Genomic DNA, 11,582 nt, shown 5'->3' with positions numbered 1-11,582 from the left:
GAGAGAGAGAGAGAGAGAGAGAGAGAGAGAGAGAGAGAGAGAGAGAGAGAGAGAGAGAGGAGCATGTGCGGTGAGCAATAGCTGTGGACCTTACAGTTGCTGCTAACTGCCCTGGTGTGTGTGAGGGAGAGAGAGAGGGAGAGGGAGAGAGGGAGGGAGGAAGGGAGGGAGAGCGCGCTAGCGCGAGAGAGCGAGTGAGCAAGCGAGCAGAAAAGAGGGGGAGAGGGGGGGAATAAGGAAGAGAGGAGGAAAGGAGAGGAGGCAGGAAGAAGGCCGGGGAAGATACCACCATGCTGTGCTGTATGAGAAGAACCAAACAGGTAGAGCTAAAGATTTTTTACTTCTTGCTGTTGTGAAATTGCCAGAGTACAGTATTTCCTTGTAAAAGGCAGGGGGAAAAAATTTTTTTTCTTTAAAAAAAAAAAACTGTTTCTGCCCTGGCATGGTGCTCTGATTTCTTTAGCATATGGTAACTGATGGTTGCATCCCAGCTTTATTCTTTTCTGTCTTTCATGCTTTGGTTTTGGAATGCTGATACTAATTAGGGCGAGGGGAGAGAAATATGCCGGCTTGGCTGGAAATACGATTCCCTCTCGCCTATTAGTAAGTGCACAGCGGCTAGGTCTCTGGTTTTGAGGGTGTGGATGTGAAAAGGGGTGTGGGGACAATGTGGACTCTATGTCCGAGATAAGAAAGCTATCCTTTATATTATTTGTGAAAAAGCGTGCTTGGGGGAATTATCATCACGGTTGAGCATTGCCTGTTCTGTGATTCAATTTTTCTCACATGTGCTGCGGAAGATACCTGATTTCGAGCTCGCAAGAGCTTTAAAGGGGAGCAGGTAAATGTGGAAAAAACATGTGAAGGTTTTATTTATTTATTTATTTAACGAATGAATGAAACTCATTGGGAGATTTTTATTTTTAAAGAGAGCCTTAAGACAACAGGGGTTGGGGGATAACTAGCTGTTCCGATGGGGAAAATCCCCTTCCTAAGATCAGAGGCGGATTGTGCGCCAGCTGGTCCGGGAAGAGGGTGGACCACGCCCCTAGGAGCTTTGAGCTTAGATGGGATGGGAAAGGCAAGCCGGTATTACCTGTTGGAAACCGGGGCTTTTCTCTTTTCCCCTTCCCGCGAGTCTTTCCTTACATTCGCAATGACCAGAGGGGTGCTAATATCCCGGAGGATAGGCATGGTGACTCCCATCCATCGGGATCAGGGACGCGTCCAAGACAAGCCAGAATCCCAAGCTCCCCTCCCCCACTGCCTAGATTTCCCCCACCACTACCCCGTTTCATTTCAAATTGCTCACTTATTTCTTGAAAGACATTTTGAAACTTAATCGGGGTGAGGGTGGAGAGAAGTGAGAAGCTGGGTATTCTGCAGTAACCCACAGCGTTGCAACCCTCTCCAAACGCAGCCTCCAAACATCCCCGAGGGCACATTTGAGTGGTTTTTGGAGAAGGTTAGGAAGAGAAATGGGTGTGGGGTCTGTGTGCCTGTGTGCCCATGGTGGAGCGGGGTGGGGTGGCAGTCGTGGTTGAAGAACCCCTCTGCACACGGATTGCCTTCGGGGTGGGGTGCAAGAGGGGGGGTTGGTATTATCCTCGTGCAGATATTGGAAATTGGGCAATTTGTTAAACACACTCTGAATCCAAAGGGGGTGGAGGCGAGTGCAGAGGAAACAGCCATTCAGCCTGGCCACACGTAGCCAGCGCCCTGGAAGGAGGGGTGGGGAGTGAGGAGGAAGAAGGTAGAGGAAAAGGGGTATAAGCAGAAGGTTCAAGTAGTTAGAGGAGAAGCAAGCCCCAAACAAACAAACAAACACAAATATAAGTACTTGGTTGTGAAGGGATGCTTGGTGAAAAAGTCTGTCAAGGCGGGGCAAAGGGTGCTGCTGGCTGTATCCCTCTTGGTTCCAGAAACTGCTGCTTCCATTGGAACATTTGTAAAACATTTATTCCTATGACTTCCTTCATTTTTAATATATAAATGTAACAGGTACAGGTGCCAGGGTGAAACACACCCGCAAAAATAAATAAATAAATAAATAAATAAATAAATAAATCTCTAAGAGGATCGCACTGACCAGCTGGTGAAAGAAAATTTAGGAAGGTGGAGCCTTGAGGAAACCAATTCTATTCATTTTAAATCCGGCTTGAATTTTGGGGGAAAAAAAAGTGTGCTGGTTGACAGCTTGTTCCCACCCTATTTTTATGCATGGTAGTATGGGAGTATCCACACATCTCCTTCAGTAAAGGGAACCAAGCGTGGTTTTTTAGACAGGGAATTGGGGCTAAAGGAATTCCCTCCCCAAATGAGCCCCAAATGAGGACAGCTGCTTTTACTGGCCCCATCTCGCTGACAGCCTGGAGCACTCACTCTGGTGTGCAAAGTGATGAAGATGAAATTGTGTGTTTAGGGACGTGTAGGAATTTGCATGTAAATGCAGAGAGCACATGCACACTTCCCATGCAACCATCATGCAAGCGCTCTGTATGGAGTCCATATGCCTGCCTGTGTTTTAGTATCACTGATGCAAATGGGGGGGAATAGAATGTATGGAAACGGTCCTTTTCACCCACACGTTTTATAAATAGGTTCTTGGGCATGAAATGGTTATGTGCCCTATGTAATAATGTTATGTGTCATTTGCATAAGTCAGTATTTAAGATATCATTAAACCAGACAGAAGGAAATGGTGTCTTCAGGGCGTGGGCTCATATTACACTGACTGACATTTATATAGTGTGGATCCTTAAGCCTCATGCAGGTTTTCTTCCTGTGGGTGAAATGATCCTCTCTCATTCCAGGAAGAATTTAAGGGCTTCATTTCTTCTTCTGAAAGGTGTTTTATCATTCTAGTTCTTAGTAGGGACTAGAACAAGGGTACAAACCTGCAAAGGTCTAACTCTGCCACACCCATGCAATCCAGCAGCAGCGTGGGAGGGGGGCTGGAGGGCTTGCACTTCCTTCTTCTTCCACTTGAGCAGCGCAAGCAAGCAGCCTTAGATATTTCTAAGTTGTAACACACAGTCAGTGGGTGAGAGGAACATATAAATGATCTCTATTAGCCATTATTTACCACAGTAGATTATTAAAGCAAAAAGGAGAGAGAGAGGAGAGAGAGAAGACAAGGGAGTAGGCAAAGGAGGATTAAAATAAAAGAATCCTGGAGGTTTTATTGGCTCATGATTTTCAAATATCTTGGGGCTTACTTTAAATAGCTCAATTACCATGCATATTGCAGACGATTAAAAACTTGCAAGGTGTGATAGTCTACAGAGAAGGAAAACTATGAGATGTTTCCTTTGTTTAAAAATAATGGCTTTATTTTGTAGCTCAAGTGTAAACATTACCCTGCAAGCTAGCAGACCAGGTTCCCCCACCCTTACCCTGTTAGCGTATATGCCTTTCCCCCAAATGACAAATAAGTCTCATCTTTGAAAGACAGATCTATGCTTTAAAATTCCATCCTTGCTCTTCCTTCCCACGAAGAGCATCAGAAGGTGTGGAGGGTACAGCTCTGCTGCTGGGTGAGGGGAACATTCTTTCTAGTAAGAAATTGGATTCCTGCTCAGACTCCCTGAGCCACACCCAGTGGCATCCAGGGACTTAGTCAATTGATTCAATTGAGGCCTTCTACTTAATATAATTAAATCTGTTTAATTTTTTAAAATCATGGTGTCTTCCACATATTTCCACATAATTAAAGAAAAGAAATTATTTAAAAGATTTTTTTTGTCTGTTTGCTTTTTTCCCCCACATCATCTGGACTTGCAGAGAACCTTCCACAGTTTGTGATGAATTCAGAAATGTGTTCATTTCTGATTATTAAAATTAAACCATGGCACATGCACAATGACCCCTGATCCTTCATGCTGAGAGACTCCTCTGAATGTCACCCTGCCCCCTGCCCACTCTACTCCTGCAAACTATGCTGAGGCAACTGGAATAAGAAAACACAGGGTTAAATTGCCTTCTTGCTGAGCTGGTGAAACTGCAGAAACCTCCTTTGATGTAGGGATGTAAAGGGCAAAGCTCCTGCTCACCGAAAGAAAGGGTGGCCCAGGGTCTTCTGCTTCTGTCATCGTGAAATTGCTTGTGACATGCCTGGGGCAGAATTAATCCACAGACTTCAGAGTTTTACTTGGTCCCATAGGGAGGAGGTAGAGGGCTTTCAGGCAATCATGGAGCTATGTGTTAACTCATTGTATTCCCACCCTATCCTCCCTGAAGCTGGTCATACTGACTTGAAGACACATACCTTCTATGAATAGCTTAAGAAATGCATCCCTCTCAAAGTTCAAGAGAAGGCACACCATTTAACTCCTTCATGTCTATGTCTATGCTAATTCTAAGAGAGTGTCACTTGTTTAAAAGAAAAAAAAAAGGGGGGGAAGGGTGATTACACCAGAGCCTTGTCTCTTGGATTTTGAGTGTAGACAGGTTGACCCTGTGCCACTGCCTTGAACTCTTTATAGAGGTCCCTGGAGAGTACCATGCGGTGAGTCCTACTTTCTGCCTCTTACAGACTCAGACACCTTGAATGGATCACATCACCTGGGTTTTGTCTCTTCCTGTCATGGGGATGGAAGAACAAGCCAACCAACCAAAGAACTAAGCAAACAGCCCCACCCCCTTTACCTCAAAAGGCTTTATAAGGAAGAATTTTCTCTTACCTGGACAGGGCAGCTTCCTCCCCATCCCCTGTAATTGTCAGGACATTACTTTGTTTTTTTTTTTTAAATTTATTTATTTATTTATTTATTTATTTATTTATTTATTTATTTATTGTCATTAGAGATGTTACTTCTGGTCACACTGAGCTCTGCCTGGATTCTTGATCTCTCTTCTGTGTTTCCTCCAGATCTTGAACCATTCCTGCACCTCTCCTTTGAGATTTCCTCAGTTTGTAGTGCTTCGGCTGCTTGTCCTGTGCTCTGTGGATGTGCCTTGGTCTCTTCTGTTCCCAGAGTCTCCTGACCCTGCATCTCCATCTCTAGAGTGCCCCTTCTCTCTTTCCTTTTAGAACAAAGTTTCTAGGAGCATCCCAAGCTCATGCTCCTCTCTGCCACTCATCACTCACTATTCTTCTGCCAGCTTTAAAGAGGCCTCTGCTCCCTGATTCCACTGACACAGGGTACCATTTCAGGTGAGCCATTAGTTTACATCTTTTTTTCCCATTGCTCTGCCTTCTCATTGTGCTTCCCTGATAATTCTCCCAATCCCCCTTCTCCTCAAACAGAACCTGTTAAAAATCCTCTGAAGGATATTTTACTCTCCCAGCCACTCAAGGCCAATGGCTTCCCACCTGTTCTTTGGTTCTTTCCCATGTCACCCCATTCGTTAATCCCAGAGAAACACATCCACATTCAGAGCTTCAGTCCTGTCCTGCAATTTTGAGATGTCTATCTTTACCTTCTGGTCTATAGATATCTTGAAGTGTTTTTAGAGAGCCCAGCACCCCCCCCCCCCAGTTTCTCCTGTGTCTTTTGCACCAGGTGTCCTCTGTTCTGGGCTGTCCTTGGATTTCCTACTCCAGTACTATCCATCCAATTTCAGAGCTCTAGAAACCTAGGGTGTGTTCCAAATGTGGTCCTTTATTTCAACTCCCACAGTCAGTTACAGAATCTTTTGACTGTAGCTAAAAAGACTTGGGATACATGATTTGCTTTTCAACATTTACCTGTTTGTATAAATAACCTGGCTCAGTCTTTTCGCTACCTTTCACCTGGCCTAAAGCAATAGCTGCCTATATGGGTCCCTAGTTCCACAGGTTCTCTCTTCATTCTTCCAACTAACGGAGAAGCTATCTTTACCTGATGCAAATCTGGTCACACTAATTTCCTCATTAAAATTCTAGAATGTCTCCCCGATGGCTACAAACCATTAAACAACCCTTCAGGATGCATGGCATGATCTGGTATTGCCTCTCTTCATAAGGCCATCATTAAATACTTCCTATGTCTCATATCTCACTCTTTTGCTTACTTTACACTTTTTCCTTAGCCTGGAAAATTTCCATTTCCCTCATAAGAGTTAGCTCCATTCTTCTATTAATGAATTTTTATCTACTATTGTTATGACCATATTGTACTTTGAGCTATCTCCATTATCACTTATTGTACCATCTAGTGTTTTATATATATATGTGTGTGTGTGTGTGTGTATGTGTTCACACTGTGAGCTTCTTGTGAAAATTGATGAAATTTTATCTTCTCTCTGTCTTTACTAATTATCATACTGTCTAGTTCCCGGGTGAATACTTTGAATTATGAATGGTCTGCTTGCCAAACACATATGGAACTAGACGGTCAGTCTTGTCACAAGTTGTGGCATATTTAAATGAATAGAATCACTAGCAGATTTTAAGGAAGCTACTGACTTTAATTTACTTTAATTTAAAGTGGAATTCATCCTCATTGACTATTGCTACAAACTTGTAGATGTGGCAACTGTCTGATTTTTGTGCAAGCAGGCACCAAATTATCCCTCTTATACACTGCATTTCTCCAAACTGCCTTAGCTGCAGCTATCAGGAGACTCCCTTACCATACTCACCATCCTAGCGCCCAACATCAGGCCTATCGTAGGATGTGAAGAATCCCAGTCTAGATTTGGCTAGTAAACTCTTACAGCTCCACAAGGCCTTTCTTTGGAGCCTGGTGTACTCATGATCCTTGCTTTGTTCTACAGATATCTTTAAAGACTTCATATCCATTTCCTGCTGTTCACAGCTGTTTGATTTACTTAGCGGGTAGTATTAGCCTGTGTTGAAGAGTATGATCAATAATTATTTTTATCTACATTTGAACTTTGTCCTTCTCTGTGAAGTATATAAATTATATTATCTATCATCATCCATCTTGTGTAGAGCTGAAGAGAGGGTGAATAGTAAGAAATCTCTTCAATTTGGGCTAAACATGGAGGAATCAGATCATTTGAATCTTTGCCAGTTTTGAACAGACTTCAGAGGTTTGGGTCTTGGTGCAAGCCTATGGCATCCAGTATGGAGAAGATTGCAACTACACATTTCCATGATTTCCAGGGCTGTATTCCCATGAACTTGGTTGGGATGCCTTTGTAGGTGAAGTTTGTGTTTCATTGCCAAAAGATGGATGGTATTTCTCAACCCTGATGTCCTTGTCCTATATCCTACTAAATGTTGTACACATTTCTAGCTTAGGATTTTCTTACCTGCCCCCTTCCAATGCAAATGAAGTTTTTCAGATTAGTACATCAGTTTCTGCTAGTGCTTGGTATTAGGGACTAGTAAAAGTGAACGTTAGTTAATAAAAAGTATATCTTGCCCAACTTTCCAATATGTATTTTAGGCAAATCAGGCACTTTAAGGTATGCCTAGCATTTGGGGACTCCATACATATTTTCTTTAGGGGACATATATAGGGATAGAGTATTCATGATGGGACCTAAGAAGACATTTTCTGAAACCAAGACCATTCTTGTGTACCTATTCAGGGCCGAGTGTGTGTTCTGCTCAGTGCTATCGATCTTTCCAACAGAACGACTGTGGTTAAAGTTACAGTTCTCTGTCTTATTTGCTTAGAGTGGCATACTTACTGTCATTTTGGGTTCAGTGTGGTACTGTGAATTTCTGCGTTTCCAATCCGTAATTATGTAGAGATCCTGCTTTCTTAGATGCTGTTTGTTTAATGTCCTGTTCCATGTCTTTGTAGTGGAATAAACCCCTCCCCTGGGTTCTAGACCTGGCTCTGCCAATTGCTTGTCCTGTGATCTTAGGTAAGTAACTTAATTTCTCTGAGCCTCAGTTTATTCATCTGTATTATTGGCATAATAAAAGCCTCCAAATCCTGACTCACTTTCTTTACTAGGTTGGCATGAGGCTCAAATAAAATGATGAAAAATAAAAGTATGTATGTAAACAATGACTTTTTGACCCTCCTTAAAGTGTTTATGGTGCTACACAAGCAAGAAGTACCAATGTTGTCTGCATCAAAGATATATATTCTCCACATTCCTTTCCTGTTCTCTACTAAGTAAATGTTAGCTACACTGACGGATGAGAGCAGAGCATATCTTTACCATTTCCTTTGAAAAACCTGTGTGACAGAATTCAGATAAGCACACACTAAAATTGTCCTTAGCTCCAAAATCTCAGGAACGTGAGAAATATCTACTGTTTTTCTGTATATCATTTTGCCTTTCTATTCCAACTTCTCCGTTTGCTATGCTGCTTGCCTCCACTCTCCCTCAACACTGCACCTCCAAACTGGCTTCTGAGCATTGTCAGACAAGCTGTGCTCTCATTATCACCTGAGGGCCCAGTCAGGCAGAAGGTAGAGGGATGGTAGGGCTGCTCTGGAGCCTGGAAATGGAGTTGCCGCCTGGTTGGAGGCCCAGCAGATTATTTTCTGGCACCATTTCCATCCACAGCAGTTTCAGGGCTTGTTGGTGCACCACTAGGAAACCTTGATCAGATGAGCGCAGAATCCTGAATCTTTTAAAACTCAACTCTGGATGCAATCTTACCAGTCTACAGATCTCTAAGGAGGACATTACATTTCCATTGGGTCTATAGTTAGGACTGGGATAAATTACTCATTTAACATAACACAATTTATCAACTTTTCACACAAAGCAAAATAATTCTGTAATACCCACCCTATAAGAAAATGAGTTTTATATGTATTTGGAATTTTTTTTTTGAGACAGTGTTTCTCTGTAACTTTGGAGCTTTTCCTGGAACTAGCTATTGTAGACCAGGCTGGCCCCAAACTCAGAGATCCACCTGCCTCTGCCTCCCAAGTGCTGAGATTTAAAGCATGAATTACTACTGCCTGGCTTTGAAATTATTTTAAAATAAATAATTAGATTATGTTAGTGCAAAGGTTCTGTCTTTCATAGAAGCCAAATGTCTAACATAAGAAAACCAGCATGACACATTTTACAACAAGTTTTGCATAAAGGATCCCAGAAGGACTTGTAATAGAAAGGATGCTAATGATACCTAGGGTTAAGCTACTGTTCAGAAGGAAAATTTTTTACAGTTATATTTATAGTTTGCTAATGGTCAATATCATCTTTAATCTCTCTCTTTTCTCTACTGTTATTTATGAGTTTCTTGACTAGGTATAAGTATCAAAGTTTGACTTTAAGTGTGTATAAAAAAAATAATTCATTAGAAGGAACCTAGAGATCCTATGAGTTTAGAAAAAAAAATCCAAGCCTAAAGCAACCAGGGCAGATGTGGGAACTTCAACAGCAGAAACTCATTCATGAGCCATCTATCAGGGTTTTTGTTAAAATAGTTTAGTTCCCAGCACCCCAGCTTCTCTTCCTTTTTATAAAGGGATAGAGAGGAAAGAAATTAAAGAAGAAATAGGAGGGGGAGATGGAGAGGAGGGACAATGTTCTATTGGTCTTGCTTGGATCAACTACTGCCATTTGAACAATTCTTTCTGATTGTAAGAAAGCCTAAGTCACAAAGTTTCTGGAAGCCCACACCTGTAAATCTAAGGAGAGAGTCAAAGGTGAGAAAGAGTCCCAGCATCTATCCCCACATGCCTGTCACAGTGTAGCTACTCAGTCCAGATGAATTTCCCTCAGCTGTGTTGGGTCCCTAAATTTTTCTTTGGGTTGTTTCTCAGTTTTGCTACTTCACTTATTCATAACGAGTGCCCTTTCTGTTGTCGTGATGTATCTCACAGATGAAAAGCAACTTAGGGATGATAGGGTTTCCTTTGGCTTATGGTTCCAGGGGAATAGAGTCCTAATATGGGGAAGGTGTGATGACAGCCAGGAAAAGCATGCCGATGAACAGAGGGCTGGTTGATCACATTTGCAACCACACACAAGAAACAAAGAGAGAGAAGCGAGGAAGTACTTCCCCATGGTGTACTTCCACAATGTCCTCAAACAACACCGACTAGGGACCAACTGTTAGATGTATGACTCAATGGGTGAGGTTTCTCGTCCACACAACCACAATACCCTTAGCATTAGTAGAGTTCTAAAGGGAAGTAGCTGTCTCACAGCTTACAGATTTTATTCACCCAATAAAGGTTGTAGCCAGTCTCTATACCTGGAAATAACAAGCACTAGATTTCCACTGCCTTCTAGAAGCCTACACCGGACAGGTACCTTGGTTCTAAGACAAATCCTAGTTGTTGTATATTCCTGTTAACTTTGCATGGCGTATCTAACTCTTTTATAGTTTATAGAATCAGTTTCTGCCCAAAGATTGGGCAATAATGGGTGTAAAACAGATCTACGCAATTTATACCAGAGAAGCGCTACTCCTTGATATTAGTCATCTCATTTTGAATGTTCTTGAATTAATTCCAGCAATCATCACCATATTTATCTATTTTTAGCAAATTGGCACTTTCTAAAATATTGAGCTGTTGTCTCCATATGCACTAGCTTGCTCTAAATGTAGAATGTTGGTAATTAGCCTCACATCCATTATTTGTAATTCCTGTTCCAATAACTATTCAAAATGATGTTTTTAAATGGAAATTGGAAAAACCCTAATATCTTCCCATTAATGACTGTGTAAAAGAGCTAGAAGAGGCAAAAACAAAAATAAATAGCACTAACTTCAAAGGTTAAGCAAATGCAAGTATCAGCTGCTTTAAACAGTGACGTTAAGAACATCTTAGCATAATGAGCCTAGAATCTAAGCTTTTACTCATCTTGGATTTTTGTATACATATATATGTATATGCATGTGTGTGATATGGTGTATATACATATTAATCCATCTAAAATAATAGATGGTGAGCCAGTAAAAAACATCCTTCTTTCATGTGACCTTCAAATATAAAAAACGTTTTTCCTTTTATTTGTCTTCATCTCCGAATATACCATTCAACATTATATTTTTTTTATACTAGGTCTCTGACTCTTCTATTCTTGGGGATATTTTTTAGATCTGCCAGCCTATTTCTGGGTTTCCAGATCTTACCATAGAAATAACTGCTTTTTTTTTCCTTACCTTATGAAGCCGTAGCATCCTTTGCTGAAGGCTATTTGTAATTTCTTCTATAGTTTTTCATTCATTCTTCTGAAAATCTTTCTCAGCAAGTGTCCAGAAAAGGGTCAGGTCATAGATAGTCAAGGCTCTAATCGCCACCACAATCTATAATGAATTAGCCCCCTCTTGGTGCATAAAGCTGAGTAACAGTTACATACCATCCTCAGAAGAGAAGAAAGTACTTTTTGTGTTACGTGGTTCAAATAAGAAACAATTGATAAAATTAATAGTCACCAAGATTCCCTGTTTCAGTAAAGCCTGTGCTTACTGGCTGCTACTGAATTTGACATTTATCTTTCTCCCAGAATTCCAATGATTTTCTTTGTTTAGAGAGCTAATTATAATTTAATTATATGTGATGTTTTTCAAGGCTCCCCCAAATTTGATAACTATCCGGTAGTCTTCTACTGAGGTTTACATTAACCTAGCTTGTGAATTTAAATAAATTTAATCTCTATGGTTATTATCTTTTTTGAAGGAAAATGATCAAAAGTTTGAGCGAAGTTTTTCCTAAGGATTCTGAAACTATAGAATATGAATTCTGAAGAAGAAAAGCTAACCT

At 41.2% G+C, this 11,582-nt stretch overlaps 1 protein-coding gene across 1 annotated transcript in view; it reads left to right on the top strand.

Moving 5' to 3' along the window:
- Positions 1-206: 206 nt before the first annotated feature.
- The window catches only part of Gap43 (growth associated protein 43), a 91,461-nt gene continuing 80,085 nt past the window's right edge, over positions 207-11,582 (top strand). The window contains exon 1 of the mRNA XM_050148992.1: positions 207-320. Within this exon, the coding sequence (XP_050004949.1) occupies positions 291-320 (30 nt within the window). The 5' untranslated portion in view covers positions 207-290. The remainder of the gene's footprint in view (positions 321-11,582) is intronic.

This window comes from Alexandromys fortis, unplaced genomic scaffold (genome assembly GCF_014885135.2).
Source record: "Alexandromys fortis isolate MF-2015 unplaced genomic scaffold, M_Fortis_MF-2015_v1.1 scaffold_4, whole genome shotgun sequence".
Lineage (NCBI taxonomy): Eukaryota > Metazoa > Chordata > Mammalia > Rodentia > Cricetidae > Alexandromys > Alexandromys fortis.
The sequence above is the reverse complement of the archived record's forward strand: the minus strand, read 5'-3'. Positions and strand labels throughout refer to the sequence as shown.